The 20,710-nt window shown below is 25.5% G+C and overlaps 1 protein-coding gene across 2 annotated transcripts; it reads left to right on the top strand.

The window, feature by feature from the left end:
* The first annotated feature begins 365 nt into the window (after positions 1 to 365).
* LOC145846314 (uncharacterized) lies at positions 366 to 20,422 on the top strand. 2 transcript variants are annotated; one of them, XM_082953184.1, is made up of 12 exons: positions 366 to 428; positions 1,422 to 1,578; positions 3,510 to 3,594; positions 6,383 to 6,574; positions 7,367 to 7,519; positions 7,908 to 8,006; positions 8,255 to 8,296; positions 10,196 to 10,300; positions 14,136 to 14,265; positions 18,498 to 18,561; positions 19,013 to 19,161; positions 20,164 to 20,422. In XM_082953184.1, exons 2-11 carry the CDS (start codon positions 1,430 to 1,432, stop codon positions 19,155 to 19,157), a joined length of 1,164 nt encoding a protein of 387 aa, XP_082809310.1. In that variant the 5' UTR covers positions 366 to 428; positions 1,422 to 1,429; the 3' UTR covers positions 19,158 to 19,161; positions 20,164 to 20,422. The 2 variants fall into 2 exon arrangements, with proteins under 2 accessions (XP_082809310.1, XP_082809348.1); XM_082953222.1 differs by lacking the exon at positions 366 to 428 and having other exon boundaries at positions 1,397 to 1,578; positions 6,401 to 6,574.
* Positions 20,423 to 20,710: the final 288 nt, after the last annotated feature.

The raw sequence follows: 20,710 nt of genomic DNA, 5'->3' as shown, positions 1-20,710 counted from the left end.
ATGGCCAAACTTTAGACCCAATTATTTTCCTTATCTTAGTAGCTAATTAATTTTTTTTTTATTCTAGAGAACGGTCCTTTGTCTTTAATAAAAAAAAAAACATTTGGACTAGGGTTTGACTTTTAGAGTGGGGTGGGGCCCCCTTAAAAATGTTTAGTTTTTTTTCTATTGTTTATTTTTACAAGCTTTTCTCCGAAAATAATAATTTCAGTTTTAATTTATTTTTTCAAACATATTTATTAGAATAAAATTCCTAAAAAGACATTTTTATAAAATTCCTAGAAAACGCTGTCAAGCTAAGTTCACGCTCGTATATTTTTAGACCTCGTAGTAAATAAATAATGAATATCAAATGAAAAACAGATAAAGCTCACATGAATATTGTTGAATACTAAGTGCCTCAATTTGTTTGTAAAACAGAATTCTGGGTAATTTATTTGTCTGTGTTACTTAACTTATTTTTAACGAAAATATTAAATTGCTTATTGGACGAAAAAAAAGTGCTCAATTATTTGGTCCTATGAACTGGTGTACGAAAACACCTTTCGGTTATTGAGTCATACACCAGGAAACAGTTTAAATTCATGTCCAGGACAATGGACAATTTTTTAAATACTACAACTATAAAATATTTAAATAAATTGAGGATAAAAAAAAGTGGTTATGCTTAACTTTAGGTGAGCACGCTTTGGTTAAATAAACAGGAATTTTTCTGCTTCACTTAAATGATTTTAAATTTTATTTTGAAAATAAGTACATAAGCAGGGCAAAGCATAAGTAATTTTTTAAGCAGTTTTTATATTACTGAATGTAAATTTAGCTGGCACCTTAGGTGACTCTTCAACTGTATATAACATTGTCATTTTAACAATGCAAATTTAAAACTTTTCTGTATTCTTATACTATTGTGGTTTATATATATATTACATATTAGTGTGAACTTAGTATAAAAATTAACTTGTTTTATTATAAAAATATATTTTTAATTTGTCTAATAATGTAAAATATAATTTGAAATGACACTATTGTTAGAATTAAATAAAGCCTTACAAAACAAGTTAATTTTTATACTAAGTTCACACCATATGTAACATACATAAACCATAATACTAAAAAAAGAATACAAAAAAGTTTAAAAGTTGAATTGTTGAAATGACACTGTTATATACATTGAAAAGTCACTTAAGGTGCCAGCTAAAATTACATTCAGTAATATAAATAAATAATATGAATAAATTTCAAAATAAAGTTGAAAATAAAGCTGTAGTAAAATTCCTGAATATTGATCCAAAGCGTGCTCACCTAAAGCTAAGCATAACCAAAAAAGTTATTCATAAAGGTAAAAACTTTCATATATAAAATTAATATTACTTGCAAAATAACTTTCAGTTATAAATTATCAATAGTGGAATTAATTTTAGTGCTAAAAATGAATTCTAGAAGAAAAATGAAAGGAACAATAGATGCAAGAAGCATTTTAAATAGAAAACAAGCTTCAATTAACAATTTTAATGGAAAAAGGTCAAGTAATAGCAAACTTGGGATCAAAGATGCTCGTAGTTTAATTTCTTCTGTTAAGTGAGTTGTTTAATTACGTTATTTGTTTTAATAATTGTATTTAAGTTACTTCTGAAACATAAGTGGGTAAGTGCTGAAGGGATCCATATTTTTTTACAACTTGTTCTTATTTGTATAAATTTTTTAATCTCAGTTTTTAGAATAATTTTATCATTTAACAAAATTAAAAGTAATGTTTGAGATATAAAGGGTCTAACTAGGTTTTCTTAAGGTAGAAAAATATTAGTCTCACTCTTCCATATACAACAATAAACATTTTTGAATGTCAAATAAGATACATATGTATAATTCTACTTACCCCTTTGAAAATTTACATTTAACTAACCAAAAATAAAGGTTATCTATTTAACAAAAAAAACTGAAGACACTTTTTTTTGCATACATTCACAAGGTTAAAATTTCAACAAAAAAGACCACTAAGTGTGGAAAAATCACAAAGCTCCAAGCAAGTATCTGCCAACACTGCAACAAAAATAAAAACATCAACAATTCAATCAAGTGATTATGGTCACTAATGAACTTCTAATCAGCTGTTGAACATCAAGTTCTATAACAATAGTAATAAAAAAAAAGTAAACTGTAATTTGGCCAATAAATGCTAATATAAAACTTAAAGTTTAAGAAAATCCTTACCTCATCTAGTAATAAAAACATGAAGTATTTTTAAATTCAATCCAGTTTAGTGATAATAACTAACATTTTAACAATAATGAATTCAAAAATATTTTTTAATAAAATCAAAATAATACTAATAGTAAATACAGTTATGTATAAACCAAACAATCACAAAATAAGATGAACACAACATGGTGTACACAAAATCAATTTGCCATAAAACCTGGAAAAACTTAGAATTTGACAATTTAGAAAAAAAAATCCTAGAGTTTAAAAGTTTTTAAAAATGAAGTTTTGTTCAATAGTCATGAAAAAACCTGGAATATTTTTAATTTAACTTTTTTAACAGTTTTGTTTTAACAGTGATTAAGTTTTATCACTATATGACTTCAGAATGTAGTATATATATGAAGTTAAAAGATATTATTTTTGTTAAAATTTTTGTTGGTTTTGTGTGTGGATGGAAAATTACTGAAAAACCAAAGTCAAGAGTCATTATTTTATGACTTTTTTGATTTTGTAGAGTTCGACCACTTAAAAAAAATGTTTAAGCATCTGCCTATAGAAAGAAATACATATATTATGCGGGACACAATTGCACAAAGACAAAATTGCACGAATATACTTTTGCAAAAAGAAAAATTTGCATGAGGGGGTAAATTATATTTATAATAAATATAGAAAACTAAACCAAAAATCTAGTTTATCCTTTATTTTTAATAATACTTTTATAATTTTCACAGTAACTCTATTACTAATATTAAATCCTTTGCATGTAGGATTTTTGAAATTTTGAAATTAAAAAGTTTTGAAATTACTCTTTTTTATCAAAATTTTAGTTTTTCAATATTTTTTCATTTAAAATGTTTGAAAAGTGATAAACTATTTAAGTAATATTTTCTGAAATTTTGATGTCAACTGTTAAAAAAAAGAAAAAGAAAAATTTAAAGTGAAGAAAAAAAATGTAAATGAAAAAATTTAAACTCGTACATTTGCATTGGAAACTTTTTACAAAACTGACTATATCTTAAGCATCGATTTTAAGTTATATATTCTTTAAAAACAGAATTTTATATTATACTTAAGCATTTTATATATGGCCCAATGTAAATCTTTGTAAAAAAAGTTCTAAAACCCCTATGCTTTTATTTGTAAAAGAAATAAGATTTTCATTTGAATTAGTTGTATTAGCAAAAGGTAATTATGTAGTCTTATATAGTCATAGTCATTATAGGAATATTGTCAGTCAATTTTAGTTAATTGTTAGTAATATTTATAGTTGTATATTAGATTTGTTATAACCAGTTTTAAAACAGACACGAAGAACTTAGAACCAAAAAAAGTACTTTTGATGCTAGATCAAGGATTCAATCCCTAGCTGTTTCTGTGAATAGAAATCAGGTAATTTAGAATTTCATTATATGTTTTTAGTTTTTTCATAACATCCTTGAAGCATAAATTGGTCTTGCTTTTACACTCATTTAAGTTAATATTTTTTCTAAAGTTTTTGTATGTTCTAGTATTGAATTTTAAATATTGTTTGTTTTGTGAACACCAGATAAAAGCAGGGGTTAACAGTTTTTAAAAAGGAATAGGACAGGTTTACTGAAAAAAGTTTTTTGTGGGTAAAACTAAATAAAAAAAACATTGTTTTGCTTAAAAAATATAGAAATAAAATAATTTTTGTAATTGAATTAACATAAAACAGTGCACAGTTTACTCCCAAGCAAAGAAAAAAAACAATTAATTTTTTTATAAAAAAGTTTAAACTTCCTTCAACTTGATTATTTGTTTTTTAGCTAAAAAGCATGTTGCTTGCCAAACATTTTTGCTTAGCTGACTAAATTTTGTCCACTGGCCTAAGTTTGCTAACCCCTGGTGTGGAGCCTCTGTTTTATCTTAAAATTTTTATGAATCAAGAAACATTTAAATGTTCCATTACATTAAAAAGTTGCAATTTTTGTTAAAATTAACAGGTTTTGGTGGGCTTAATATTGATCATTTCTAGTTCATTAAACAATAGTAGTACTTGATTGATGGTATTTGTATAACTTACTTAAAATTATTTCAGTGCATCCTTGCAAATCCGACCATTTTGGGCAAGCTTTTTTTTTAATTATGGTAAGGTTAACATTCGGCCTGATAAAACAAACTATTGTTTTTTATAATAAGCCTATTTTATATTATGAAATGCATATGACGACATGATCACTAAATTTTCTGTTTGTGTAATTTGTTTTCATTTTTTTCAACAAACAAAATAATTAAAACCAGACAAAAAGTAAACAAAAAAAAGTTGATGAAATTCAAAACCAATTTAACAAAAACAAATCACACTTTAAACGATTTAAATTTTATTCGTTTTAAATTTTATAGTGAAAACATTGACTTAAGCTGAATTTATTAAATCTACTTTTCAGCTGAAATAAGAATGCACTGTATTTACAAATTTTTTAAGATAATAGTTGAGTTTTGTGTTATTTACTACTTTTGTAATCTTTATTTTTCTAATTACTTTGCGCCAGTTTTTTTTAAATCACTAAAATATGTTGTTAGATTAAGCTTATACTGTATCAAAATATTATAAAAACTCTTATCAATATCAAAAATAAGCTGGTTTATGTATAAAAACGATAAAAGCATAATAAAATACACAAAAAATTCAAACAAGTAAATGGGGCAAATTTTTCTTTATAAATTTTTAAGCAGTTAAAATTAATTAATTATTTAATAGTTTAATACTTTATTATTTTGATTATTTCCAGTTTTCAAATAAGTTTTAGTTTTAAATTTACTCAAGTCAATTATTATACTGACCTTTACCTCATGCAGATGTCATCTTATTGTTGAATTAAAGTATTTTTTTAAAGCAAAACTTGTACGATTTTTTTTTCTTAGTGCTCATTTTTGTTTTCTTTTTTGTGGGAAAGTTTTAAAAATTCTGTAGAATGTACGTACGTTGTACATTGTACATATGTTATATCATATGTTGTATCATGGATATAATTTTTATTATTTTTAAATTCTAATAATATTTTTTGAGCTTTGCTAGTGCATAAACTACATTTGTTTTGTTTTAAAGACAGTAGTTACTTTATAATACATTCCGCATCTTTATTTTCCTTCTTAGAAGAGATATCAATTTATTTCTGCAACTGTAGCAGGACCCATAAAATTTTGTTTGGTTTTAGTAATGAGTTTTTAGTTGTTGTTTTGTTATAAAACTTTTTAGATAGGCAGAAATTTTCAGATTAAGTTTTTCTGCTTTTGTTGATTTACTTTTAAAGTTTTCTGATTTTCCAAAATGTGTAATTTTGAATGTTATGGAACTCTTTTCTTATGTTTTTTCTTACTGACGTGCAGGTATGTAGAATATGTAAATAAATTCCATTTAGCTTTAACTTGCTTATACAATTTTTAAGTTTTCTTTTTCCATTTCAATAGGTGGTCATAATATGTTTTTGGCAATATTTTGATAATATATCACACAATTGTATTAAGGGGCTAACATACAAAAAAAAGTTAGTATTGCAATATGTATAATTATTTACTATTAAAAACATGAAGTATAAATGTATTTATATTTAAATTATATAGTATCAAATAGTACAAATTGTTAGTAACAAAAAAATGTTATTATAGTATATTGTTTAGTACTAACAATTCATTATTTTAGTCTTTTACATACAGTACTTTTTTTCGTTTTGAAATGCAAATACAATACAAGCTTATTCTTACTAAGTAATCTGTTTATTTTTAATAAGACATAACAAGAAAAGGTGTTAAATCCTAGAGGTCAAAACAGTCAGAGCCCATTGAAAAATCAAAACAACTGTCTCTGTACATTAATACTTTATTGAGGTACTATAGTTAAGTTCATAAGTATGAACAGCAAAACCTCATGAGTCAATACTGATAAATGTAAAAATCTACAAAAAGCATGTAAAAGAGCTCAACAATACCTTTTATCGGTGGCTAAAACTTTAAGCTAGCTTTAATTGTTGTAACTTGGATTAAAAAAAAAAAACAAGAAAAGGTATATTGAATAATTATTTAAAGTTTTTAAATTAATTTAAAAAAAGCAAGTTGGTAACCTTAGTATAGCAAAAAAGAAAATTGAGATTTGCGTGATTTTGCATTTTAAATTTATGCATGCTAGTTTAAATTTATTAGTTATTAAATTGACTAGAGAGGAACAAATTATCAGAGACCAGCACCAAAAAGTACTATAAGAAAGACTTTTGCAACAGAAAGTAGTAGAAATAAGAGAGGAATGAGCAAAAGACCTTTGGCTATTGGTAAAGAAAAAAGTTTAAGTTTATCAGATGGTGGTTATAAAAAAGACCAATATACATTTGTTAAAGTATCTTCAAATGGAGAGGTTAATTTTTTATTGTATAACTTTAAATTGAATAATGAATGACTACAACTATTCAGACACTTAATTCTTTAGCAAGCTTTTATTATTTTTTTGTTGTTGTTTTACCAGGGTTGCCAGAAAACTCGGAAAAACCTGAACTGTAAAAAATTTTACATGTAAAATAATGAAAGTTTGAATATATAAGTAAATCTATCATACACAACAAATTTTTTTGTATCTGTTGAAAGTATTTTTGCACTTAAAGTAGCAATACAGTATTCGTTCATTATTTTCTTATAATTTAAGAATATTTTTTACCTAAAATTAAATTTTGTACTAAAAATGGACAAAAAAACTTCTTCATTCAAAAACATAGAAGAAATTCAGAAAACCTAAAAATAAAAACTCTCCTAACCTAAGGCAACCCTGTTTTACCCATGCTCATAAATACAATTTAGTTTTTTTGTTATTAATTTATTTGAATAATGGTAATTCTTATAATAGGTTTAAATTTTTTTTATTTGTTTTATTTATTGTTACTAAAAACTTTAAATAAATGTAATCAAAAAGTTTTATTTTTCCTTATGCTATTTTTTTTTGACTTGTAATTTTATAAATAACATCATATGATGCCATTATGTTGTATGTACTTAAATTTTTTTAGTTCTATTAATTGAGAAAAATTGAGTATAACTAAAGAAACTATGTAAAGTACTAAATATATAAGAAACTATGCATTGATACTAAGTTAGATATGTAAAACTTAAACCAAACAATTGTCAAAGAAGAAAGAACTCATTTAAACTCTAACAGAGAAAGATGAAGAGTAAAGTGGAAATGGAAGATTATGCGATGAAGATAAACATAAGAAATGATAACAGAAATGACTTGAATAGAAAGAGACCCACTTCTTCGGATGATGAAAGTTTTACAACTAAAATGAAGCAGAATCGGAAATCAAACAGGGTTTTTTGTTATTATACAATTAAAAATTTAATTTTAATTTATAAAAAGTTTAGATTTTTGAATATAAAAGTTTTGCAAAATAGGTGTTTTTTAAACAGATTACTCTTAGTTCTTTTAATAAAAACTGTTTTTATACAAAAAAAAAATATTTTTAAGATTCGATCATGTTGAGTAACAAAAATATTACTTATTTATATTTTATAATTATTAATAAAAATGTTTTAAGTATACTTTTTTGAAATGTGTATATATATATATATATATATATATATAAAGTTTTGTTTATACAATACATAGTAAAAATTTAGTTAATATTTCTGGATTTCGATTATAAAGAAAGAGTTCTCACAACTTAAATAACTTTTTTAATACTGACTAAAAAAATTAGGCAGCTCCATATGAAAACAAGCGTGCATTAATTCAAAGTACAAAATATTCACCACCACCAGCTGTTGGTAGGAGAAGCAATCATAACCTGTTAAGCAAGGTTATAAGTTTTTATTTTAATTTTTGATATAGACATTTATATAAAATATAATCTGCTGAAACTCATAAATTAAATATTTTAAACAAGCATTTGGTTTCGCAGATAAAGCTCATTAAATTTTTTAGTGCAAAAAAAAAATCATTAGGTTCTAAACTTAGTTCCACGAGCTTCATTTTGGCACTAAGAAAATTAAATATATATTAAACTATAAAGAAGTTCTGTTTTTCATAAAAAGTATAAATTTGTAGGATATAGACATGAGACAAACAAATACTACAAGTTCAACAAAGGTTATTGAGTTTTTCATTGTTTTGTTTTTAAATTATTGTTGTAATGTTTTGTTAAAATATTTATCTCATATGTTTAAGCAGTGTATTTGTGTATTTTAAATCAAGATTATATATGTTTAAAATCGTTAAATATTTTCAAGTTTTTAGTAAGATGAAAAACAAATTTAACAGTAAACCAACTTTTTATATTTTTTTGGATATTTTTCACTAAATTCAAAGTTTTTTACAACTTTGTACTTTGAAAGCTTATTATAAATTTAATCTAATATATGTTCTGTAATCCAATAAAACTATTTTTCATTTTAATTTTAAAAATAATACATTCATTTATAAAATAACTTATCAACTAAATAGTAACTTTGTAGTTCTAGAAAGGTTACAGTGATGATATAAATTTTTGATTTAGACTATTATTATGGCTGTTATTAGGTCAGTATACTTAGAAATTATTCACAAGTTGATTCATTTTAAAATGCTTAATTTAGGTCATTTTAATGAAATAAATGGTAAATTTTTTCACTATAAACTTAAGTTTTTGTAACATTTTTGTAAAGTGTTTGATTAGCAGCAAGAGCTAAGTATTATATATTTTTAAATGTTAAATTTTTACAACTGTTTTTTTACATTAGTAATTAGAAACAACAAAATTGGTTAAAAAAACCCATAAAGCAAAGCTGTCTCAACTCTTTAAAAACAAAAACAACTTTTATTTTATGTAGGTCAAATTATACAAAGTTGTCCAATTTTTAGTATAAAAAATAGAGACTACCTTAAAATAATTCATTATAAATTAGTATGTAGAGTGTAAAAATGTGTTAGCGAAAAAAAAAACAAAATCTTTTGAAAAAAATTTATATTAAAAAAAAACTGTTTTAAAAACAGGGTTACCAAAAACCTGAAATCCAAGAATTTTACAATATAGGCAAAAAAAATCCAAAAAAAAAATCTGGAATTTCCGAAAAAAATCACTCTAAACTAGGAAAAACCTGGAATTTTAAACTTTTTTTTACATGAAAAGAAACAAAATTCGGCTAGATACGAAAAATATATCATAAAGATAATAATTTTTTTTTTCTCATTGTCATCATCAAAAAGTTTTTTCTTTTTTTAATTTTTAAAGTAGCTTTAAAGTATCTTTTCAATGTTGTTATACTATAAATTTTTTTTTAGCCTTGAATTAAATTTTATACTAAAAATAGACCAAAAAACTTGTTTTTAAAAAACTGTAAAAAATTTACCAAAAACCTTTGGCAACCCTGTAAAAACCATTAAGCTGTTTTTCTAAATATATATGTTTTTGATATTTATCTAGCAAGTATTTACATTTAGTCTGCTTAGCTCACACTTTTGAACCAAAAAGTTAGTGTTATAATTATTTTTTAAAAAACTTACACACTTAAAACTACTTTCCTCAGAAAAAAAGTTAAACTATATTATTTTCTACTAACTCTAACTATTTAAGTTGTATATAAACAAAAATAAAAAATGGTCACCAAAAATGTAATTGTCATACAAAACATGTTCTTAATTTATAATATATTTTATTTTTCAATATTCTACTTAACTTATTTTTATATAGATAAAAAAAAAATTACTTAAACATTTTTATGTGACTTTAAAGATTGGAAGTAATAATAATGCAAAAAAAAAGCAAAAATTATATAGCTTATACTTAAGTTTAAGTTAGATTAAAAACCATATCATAATTGACCGCGGAGATTCTGGTTAAATGTAATTATGAACATAATTTTGCCTAAATCGTACTTTTGGGCTACGTTCAAAGTGCGAATTCAAGCGGCAGGTTACTGTGCTTAATTATTTTAATCTTTACATAAAAAACAGCTACTATAACTAATATTTGTTTAATAGATAAAGTATTAATGAAGTAGTGTAATTCAGGATAGAGACTTACGACGACCCATCGAAGATTTTGCGAGTCCTTTTGAGGGCACAAAGATAGTTATATCTAATTTGTGTTCATCTGTCACTGAAGAGGATATACAGGTGTTGTTTTTTTATTTGTAGTTTTAGCTGGAAGGTAACTCTAAGAATTTTAACTAGGTTTAAGAATTTTTTTCAAAACTTAAGCTAGTTTTATTTATAATTTTTATATTTACTTACCAAAATGCTTAGCATTGATTTTGTACAGTTTCTCTTCCTAAAATTCAGTGTATTGGTTAATTATGTCGCTTAAGGCTTTCTCTACTAGACGTTTTTATAAATTTATTTTTTAATGATTTATGGATAAATTTGTTATTGAACTAATATGACACACGTTGATATAAGCTACAGGTAATGATCCTTAGTAAGAAGAGATTTTAAACGTATTAAAAAAGTTGTTTGAATAAAATTAATTGTCCAAAACGTAATGCTATTAAATGAGATTAAATATCGATATTGCAAATTAAAAAAACTAAGGTTTGAATAAAAAACATGTTAGCATTAAAATAAGTTATGTTTGCGATATTTTTTGCATACTTACAATTATTATTTGAATAATGTATAGAATTTAAAAACATATTTAATTGTACTATAAACAAAAGCTTAATTAAAGATTTTAAAGTAAATTCACTCAGAAGAAAAATAACTTTAATGTTTTACATAAAACCTCTGACTGACTTAAGGTTAAACAGGTTTAGTTGACATAGACTTGATTTATGGCAACCCTAGTTTAGAAAAACCAAACAAATTTTCAAAATGTTTTAATAGTTGTATTATTTTTATTTTTACAAGTTGTATTTTGTTTTTAAATTAACTAGAGCTAAGTGTAATTTAAATGATTTTAATAATTAACATTAATTAATTGATTTGTTAGTTCGTTTCAAGTTGAAATTCAGTTTGTATGAGCTAAATTTGTACCATTGTTAAGTCATTTTTATAGCTTTTTTTATTGGACTATACTTTATTTATATTATTTATTAATTGTCTAAGTGTTTTATAGACGAGACTGTGTCAAAAATACTCTAAAAATAAATCCTAATACTAATGAATTGTGTTGTTCTAAATATTTTATTTAGGTTTCTTTTGCCCATACAAAAGAGCACTAAAGAGCCATACAACTTATTTTAATTTTTAAAATAAAGTACAAGCAATTATATAAACAAAATTAAGCAAACTCAAACATATAAAGTATCAGAAGTATTAATATCTTCACTGAATAAACCAATTAGTAAATTAAATTAATATCAATATTACAGAAATTTTCTACGACTTAAACTGTTTAACAAAAAACTCTAGTTTTAAAAGTAAATCTAGTATAAAGTGTAGTAGCTAAAGAGCCGCTCTTATCAGTATTGACACTAAAGTACTAAGCAGTCCATTACTCGACAATAACTATCAAATGATTTTTTTAGCTCCAAGCATCTGCAAACTCTGTTACAGATAATGTTGTTCTTGGTTTTATTAGGGACTCATCGGCTCAGATTCATACTCGCTTCCTAGATCAACTGTATATCTACTTTTGTTGAAGACCGTTTTGATTGTATTAAAAGAGATCTTGATCACAAAAAGTTTTTAAAAGTCTGGAGACAGACCGTGATCACTATCATTAAAATTTTCAACTAGAAGTTTTATTCTTTATTCTAAAAGTAATTTAAACTCTCTGCTAAATTTTATTTACGACTTCAGGAAAGTTTGGGGTATGTTCATTTGAAAAAAAAAAAAAATAGGTTGATTCTTGCATCTGAGGTGTGGTCTCTAGAATTTAAGACTTAAAATTTGCGGATTTTTAGCATATAAGTCTAGTTAATGTTATGTAACTTCAGATCTTAAGCTGTCGGTGTTTCACTAAAGCATGCGAATGCTTAATTTTGTTTTGTTTTGTTGCGGAAAGTTCCAATGGTCATACCTATGATTTTACCGACCTTGATTGTTTACAACTGTTTCTTCCTCGCAATACAACTTTCTTAATTATTTGCTTGCCCATGACTACTTTCCCCCAAGCAAATGACCTGGTACTACTTACCATTGTTATTTTTCAACATTTGTTGGGTGTTTGAACCAATTGATTTTTTCTGAACTTTTGTCTTTAGCTCCGATTAGGAGTTGGCAATTAACTGTAGAAAAAAGACTAAAATGTTTCCACTACATCTACAATGACATAACCTCCATTTTTTTTCAATCATCAACTAGAAAATGACTACACTGTTTTGGATTTGCAGCTAGACTCACTGCATTTGTTTAGTAGATTTATATGAAAGATAACATCAACAAAAAATAATTATTATTTGTGAATAATTTGACTTATGGAATAGGGTTTGTCGTGTTGATTCCTAAATTAGTGTTTGTTCAGCACCAACTTTTAGTAAAGTATTCTGGTAGTCAATTACGTCCTATAAATTGAGGCTATGACTTACGGTTCTAGTTACACACTTATGGTTATTTAAAACAAGGAACTTCTTTTTTTAAATTATCGAAGGTTTTTAAATTGTTGTAAAAATTTTGCAACTTTAAAAACCTAGTACGTGATATATTCATCCAGCTGTTGTAGTTTTTTATGTGCTTCAACTTATTTTTGTTTGCCCTTTGAAGGCTTGAGTTTTATATGGAGCTGACTTATCACTCCCGAAATTGACTGAGCCAGTAATCTTAAAGCCACTCTTTGCCTTAATCCAAATAATGAGGGCAACTATATTGTGACTAGCTGTGAAATATGAACTTAATACATAATTTTAAAACCATGGATTCAGTTTGAAACATTATGCTGGATTCTGTTAGAAGCAGCGATCAGAGCAGTAAGTTTTTCGTCTTAAATCGAGTGAAGGAAGAATATAAATAGTCTAGAGCCAACTTAACCTTAGTGTTGGAGCTCTTTTTAGATTGGTATAGGAGCTGGAATGAAGTTGGTATTTGGAGCATCTTAAAGAGTTATCAAGTTATTAATTAAGATTAGTTTGGTTCACAACGTGATACCCCTGACACCTTTCCGCTTCTAGACTATTGCATTGTATTGAAAGTTGTATATTTTGTCTCATCTACGGAACAATAGTCTTTCAAAGATGACAAAAGAAAAGGGACTTTGAGGTTTTTTGTGTCTGTCAACAAATACAGAACCAAATGTTTTTGCTATTTATTACTTTAATATTGTGAAAAACTTCTAAATTTCTGATCGGTAGATTTAAAGCCTAGAAATATTTTTAGTTAAAAGGAACCAACCTTGCTTACCAAAACCCTTAAAAACGGTCTTTCTTTAAAACATGTATTTATTAAACGATAAGGTCGTTCATGTACAGTACAGGCTTACGTTTAATTTGATAAATTAATAGAAGTACAAATGGTTTCCAGCATAGTTTTTACTGAAAAATAAATTACAATCTATGATTACAGACAAAAATCACAAAATGAAGATTTTCGAGGAAACCTATGACGCTGATCTTAATTTAAAGCAATTTAGCTTTGTGCTAATATAAAAATATAGTCAGCTAATATAAACTATTGTACAGATTGTCATTAAATAAAATACAGATCAAGTTTATTTTTAAGTATACTAAATAAATATTTTATAAATTGATTATGTAATAGCTTTTGAAAAATCTTTAGAAGAGATTTAGTTTTTAAAGATTAAAGGTCTCAGATGAAGCTATGTAATTTGCTATGGCAAGTTGTACAAATGATCGCAAAACTATTTAACGTCTAAAAAGTATGTTTGTCTGAAGAATAAAAGAAAACTATTCAAAACGCAGTTAAAGTCTTGATATATAGAACACAATTAAGCTGTATTATAAATCCAAGTAATTTCTTCCTATTCCCCTAGCTTTTGAACAGTTATCTTATCTTGGAAAGTTTCGTTGCTTCATGCACATAGTTGTTTCGCATCACTCATTGATTTTGTTCTCTTCAGGAATTATTTAGTGTCATGGGGCCCGTGAAGCGCGCTAAGATGTTGGAAACGGGCATAGCTGAAGTTGTCTACGTTCGACAAGATGACGCGTTGGAAGCCATCAGGAAATACAATAATCGAAAACTGGACGGTAAGTTTGTTGCAACACAAGTGTTGTATGTTATATATGTATTATAGTTTCAAAGGTTTTGTTTTGAGGGATGATTAATGTTTTTGTTACATATAGAAAGCTCAATATTTTTTACGTTGTGCATTTAGATTTTTATCCCATTAAATTAAAACAGTGTAAGGTTATTCTCAAGAATAAACAGTCTAGAAACATTCGTTAATATGAAACTAGTTATGTCAAAGAGCATTAAGTTAAAATTGAAATATATTTGTTACAACAATTAAAGCCATGCATAAATTTTATAAAAGTTTTGAAGAATAACTTTTTTAAGTTAAGTTTATTTATTGATAATGAACCATCTGTAAAAATAATAATCTATAATGAAATACGATACATTGAGCTACATAACTTTACATCTTTCTAGCTCACTTAAAGCACAAAAAGTTCTTTATTCTGAGAGGATAGACAAAGTATTATCACTTCTAACATTAAATTAGAGTAAATTGTCTTTAACATAGCTAAACTTGAAAGCTTTAAATCAGAATTTAGTTTGAAAGTATATGATAACTAATATACTTAAAAAAATGAAAAAAAAGTCTTTACTAAGTCCATCCTGGCTAATCAGAAATGCTTATCGTTTGTTTCTCTTACCGTTTACTTCAAGTCCAATCCTTCCTGCCGCATCATGGTCAATCGACGTCCGGTAACTGGCTCGTTACTTTCATTGGAACAACCGAAACAGGAACACGCTTGTCTTCAAATGGACTTGTAATTTGTTAAAGCTCTTCTCCTACTTGATTCGTAATTGATTATTCACCATTGGAACCAGTGTATTGGCACCATTAAAAAAGCCACCAAAATTATTCAGAGACTATGAAGTTCGTGGCTAGGTTGATTTCAATAGCTACCACGGAAAAGCTTTATACCAATATTGGTTTATATTGAGTATTGCAACCTTATGAACTTCCTTTATCTCTGAGTGAAACTTCGTGAGTCATTCATTCTGACTCTTAATTAAATAGTAGCACATACATTGTCTCTCCACTCTTGTTCCATTATTGCGAATGAGCGCCACTCTGATCTGCAGAAGGCATTTATTACCAACATATAAAGGACTGTATTTCCTTAATTTTGTGAAAAAGCTTTTCTAAATTCTTTGTAAATCATGTAGGAAGAGCCTCTTTTTTTAGCTTCCATGCTTTCCTAAGAAAGAAACATATGTAGAGCTGCTTGATTGGAGTCCATGTATAGTTGTTGAATTTTTAATTTAAAATTTCAAGGTTTTTTATATAACAACTGACAAATATTTATAGTTATTTAAAATGTATATTTTCTATTACAGCATAAGAATTTTTTATTACAGATTCATGAAAACTTTACTATTTTATATTGAATTGTATGTATGTTTTATATAAATAAAAGCAGCTGTTTTTGTAAGCAAATAATTTATTTGATTATAGGTGTTTCACTGTCCATAAAATATGAACAGCCATACAGAGTAATATACATTAGAAAAAGACATGCAAACAAATTATGTATTTATGATAACATATATCTACTATAAATGTATATCTAGTAGTGTTTTTAAAAATTAACTAATTTCTTCTATGCAACTTAAATGTTGCAGATATAAATATCTGTATTAAATTTAAAAACGACTGACTGCTAATGTTGCTGAAAAATGTTTCTCTGCTATTTGCAGCAATCATCAAAGCACAATAAATTTTACAAATACTTACACTATTTGTAAACTTTATTTATAACTTGAGTATTTGTAAAATTTATTTGCTAAATGAATTTTATTTCGCTTTGATAATTACTCTAAATAACAGCGAAAAAATGTCATCAGTAATCAAAAATTATTATTTTTTTATTTAAAATACTTACTATAAATATATTGAATTATTAAATGCAAGCTCGATATTAGTTTTACTTCATTCCATTTTTGAATTTTTCCATTTACATGTGAAAATAATTAACGCGTAATGTGACAAACGAGTACTTAATAGTTTTCAAAGGTAAAGGTCGAAAATGGAATGGAGTAAAGTTTGTAAAATCAAAAGCATCACAAGTAGTGTGAAAAAAGTGTGTCAGGCATTCAATATGAAAAGAGCTACTACTGCAGTAAAAATGAAAAAAAATTCTAATAAATGACAAAGAATGTTGATTTTCTGTCCATTTAATAGACGGTTCTTCTTCAAATAACACTTCATTTGTAATCATTTTCTTAACTTTTACAACAAAGTTTCACAATATATTTAGTTTAATTAAATATAATAGCTAGGTATTTTATATCCTTTTTATCCTACCGTGTTATAATTTTTCAATTCTACTTGATAGATTTATCAACATACAAATGAACAGCGTTCTTAATCAGGTTTAAACAACAACATAAATACCTGTTATTTTGTTTGATTTTACTTTATTTAAAGTTTTTTAATTTTAGAATTGATTTTTCTTCTCTATTTTGTTTGAAACTATTTTATATTACGTTACTTTATATCATATTAAAATATTTTAAATTATTAGTTGAAAATTGTAAAATAATCAAAGAGTTAGTTTTTACACTTAAAAAATATTAAATACAAATTAAGATATTAATGTAAAAAAGCCTACTAAGTATCCTGACGTAAATTTTACCTTAAACTCTATGTATACCATTTTAGAAAATTCGTTCACTTTAGAGTTTTAAGATTTGTCGTTATACGACTTTTTATAATATTTTTTATAGTTTTAGGACTTAATCTTTGTACTATTTAAATAACTATTTATACATAACTTAAGTTCATATTTTCAAATTGTATATTGTTTCTAACTTAAATTTAAAATAACAATGTAAAATTTAGTCTTTAGAAAACTTATTTCGAATTAATTGTTGTGTCATGTGCTAATTACAAATGAATATTTGTAGTAAATATACCTAACACACACATAAATTTTACACAGTTTTTTGTATGCTTTTTCTATTGTACGTAATAATATTTACAAACTCCGTAAAGCTGTCTCTTTAACAGCTTAACTCTGTTAGTCTTGTTTGCGTACTAAAATAGTTGCTTCGATTTTCCGACGTGCTTTGCCCTGATAAATAAGGTTGCATGACAATTTAAATTCAGACAATTTAAATTCTTAAAAACGTGTTTAAAGGGCCAGAAGTTAAAAAATTTTACACATTTGAAAAAAAATTCGTCTAAATCTAGATCTAATTAGTAAGATTATAATAGTAGAATTAAAAATATTGAAAGAGATTTTTAAAAACTACTAAGAAATTAATTTAGGCATATCTCAAAAAATGTTTAAAATTTTGCAGGTTAAAAAAAATGTTTGTAGGTATTAATAAGACCTATGTACGCACTTGAAAGAAGTTGAATTGTCGTGATGAATAAATATGCATTGGTTACAACCACTTTTTAAAATCTTTTTTACTAGGTCAGCAGACTTAAGAAAAATAGCCATAGCTATTAACAGTTTTTTAGTTGAAATACTTTTTTACTGTTTTCAGGGTTCCTACACGTCAGGCTAAATCTTTTTTTTTATTATTGACAAATTGACAGTTTTTGATAGTTCAAATGCTTAAAAATTAATAATGTATAGATTATTGAATTGTGGTTTTGTAGATATACTTTTACCAAAAACAAAGCATTTATTGTCCAAACTTCAGGATTTTTCAAGTCACATGATGTAAACTTTCTCAATTTGTAATATATATTTCAGAATCAGTGTGTTTTAACTTGAATAGGTCATTCAATTGTAAATTCATTCTAAATAAGCAATTGGTTTTTGTAGCCCAGTACTCTGAAAGTAGAAGTCTAAAGTTGTTGATAGCAGTTACATGACAATTCAAGGTCAAACAACTCAAATTCGTATGATATTTTCTAAGGGTCATATCTAAAAAAGTATTTTGAAATTAAAAGTTAAAAGGATACTCAAAAATCTTATTATTGATAGGCAACGTTATTATAACCAAACTAATAGGCTACTTAGTTTCATCTGGTTATAAGCGCCATTGGGCACCAACCAAAAGGGTTGGGGAAATTGTCAGTATAAATTGGGGCATGTCAGTTTAAAATTACAAAAACTTCGTATGAACCCTGTTGTTTTATAAAAAATTTATTGATATTTACTATATAATTGTCTTGATGTTACTACTTATGTTTCATTTAAAATGTAATTTTAAAAAAGTATACAATGTGTTCTTGATATTCATAATATTTAATTAGAACATTAAAAATTGTTTGTAAAAAGAACATAAACAGGGCAACAAATGAAGTTAAATCTCAAAAGACCTGGTAAGTCAAAAGAAGATGGAAAATGGTACAGGTAAGATTATTTGGTATAATTTTTTTTGTTATTTACCAGGATTTCCTAAACTGAAATTATCGACTCTATTGGGGCGTTAATTAGTAAAGCGGTAACAAAGTAAATGGATAAATAACTAGTAAAGATGCGATGTATAATAAACGAGGGAATTTTTTTATAATTTTTGCCAAGGGTGCGTTTATAAAGATGAGTTTGGGAAACGCTGTTGTAAGCAAACAACACATTAAAAAACAATAAAATAAGTTGTTTAACTACGTTTCCTTTTAGCTCATCGAATATTTAATTGAGCATTAAGAAAGTTTCGACTACGCTTGTTTTTACTACTAGTTAATACAGACATAAACTGATATTAAAAAGACCTTAAATATTTATTATGTTTTGATGTTTACAAGATATTTTAAAAAATACTAGATTCTCTGTACACTTTATAAAATACTCGAATAATCTGCAGCTGGATGGAAGAAATAGGAGTGAAGCAGAAATCTTCAGGAAAAGATGTTATTGAACTCGACCAGAAATTGCTCCTAAAAGCTCTTTTCAAATCTACATCGAGGGAAGATGATAGAGCTCCTGTACTTTTCACTGTAAAAGTTTAGAAAGGTAAAAATTTCGTGATTTTGTCAGTTTTGTGTATAATAATCAAGTTTTAGTTTCACTACATAAAACAACATAGGTTCGTTAAGTCCTTAAAAAATATATTACTATCCTATAAACTTAATATTACTTTTTTAAATTCTTAACTATTTAAACTTTTATTAAAGGGGATAGGGAAAGGGAGGCTTCCTCATTGTTTTTTACAGCTTATTTTATAGGGTGTTACCGTAGCTATCAGGAATTTTTAACCGCTTAACAAAATCTCAAGTAACTTTTGGCGAGCTCAATAGTTTCCTAATGGAAGGCGCAAACCAAAAACGCAAAAAAAGACTTTTTCACTAAAAATCTACTTCTCTTAATTTTTAACCAATTTTTTTTAATTTTTACAATAACTCTATTAATAATACTTAAATCATTTCAATACACGAACGTTTTATAATTTGAAAAAATAAAACTTCATTAAAAAAGTACTATTAATTTTTGTTTTTTTAACTTAAAATTTTTCTTTTATATATTTTTAAAATTCCAAACTTCAAAGTAATATAATTTACAAGATATGTTTCCTGAGAACTTAAGGTTTCTTACTTAAAAAATGTAAGTGAAAAATTTTCTGTGCTGAATTTTAAAATTTATGAGAAAAATAACAATGAAAAAATTGTGGTCCATACGTTTGTATCAGAATTTTTTTTCAAAAACGTTTATATCTCAGTTTTTTTTTCTATAATAACTGACTTTTATTTTATATTTTAAGCTTTCATATGATAAAAAATGTTAGTTTTGTTAAAAAACAAATTTTTACCCCAACTCCCCCCTATGCCCATTTTTGCCTTTGTACGATTAAAAGAAATATATAATAATTCAATTATTTTTTTTGACAAAGCTACAAGTTTAAGACTAAAGTTTTAATTGTATATAAAAAATATATACCAGTTTTTAACTTTTCCAATAGTTTATAAATGTTTTATAACAAAGTTTTAGACTTGAAAATAATTAAACGTAATTTAACAGGTTTAAGAAAATCAGTGATATACTTTGAATTGAAAAAACAATCGTTAGCTATATTTTATCGACGTAATTAAATATCTAAATGGTTTTTGTTAAAAAGTGTTCTATTGCTGAAATACCTTGTTTTCTTTTTTTTACTAGTACTTTTCTTTGCAGACTGTTTATGAATTTTTTAATAAACTAGAAAAAATTATATTATTAGAATTACTACTCTTAGAATATACTCTTAGAATTCTAGTTATTTCTAATTCGCTGTAATAAAGCTAGAAAAAAAAAACTCATTGCATTCTCTTAATAAACCGCAATTGGTGTAACTCTTAAAATGTAATTTTAAAGTTTTTGCTGCCCGGAATATACTAGATGAGTTTTCAAATATAATATGTAGAGTACTGAGCATTTCTATAATTTTAGTTTTATTAATTTAACTTTAAATAATTCAAATACATATTGTAAGCAAAGATCTTTTAGGATAAGTTAAAAGCTGGAGACAATCAAGCCTAAAAATTAAAAAGAAAGAAAATTAATGGCATAGGGGGGGGGGGGATAAACA

Source organism: Thalia democratica, chromosome 1 (genome assembly GCF_965202585.1).
Source record: "Thalia democratica chromosome 1, ktThaDemo2.hap1.1, whole genome shotgun sequence".
In the NCBI taxonomy this organism is placed as follows: domain Eukaryota; kingdom Metazoa; phylum Chordata; class Thaliacea; order Salpida; family Salpidae; genus Thalia; species Thalia democratica.
The sequence above is the reverse complement of the archived record's forward strand: the minus strand, read 5'-3'. Positions and strand labels throughout refer to the sequence as shown.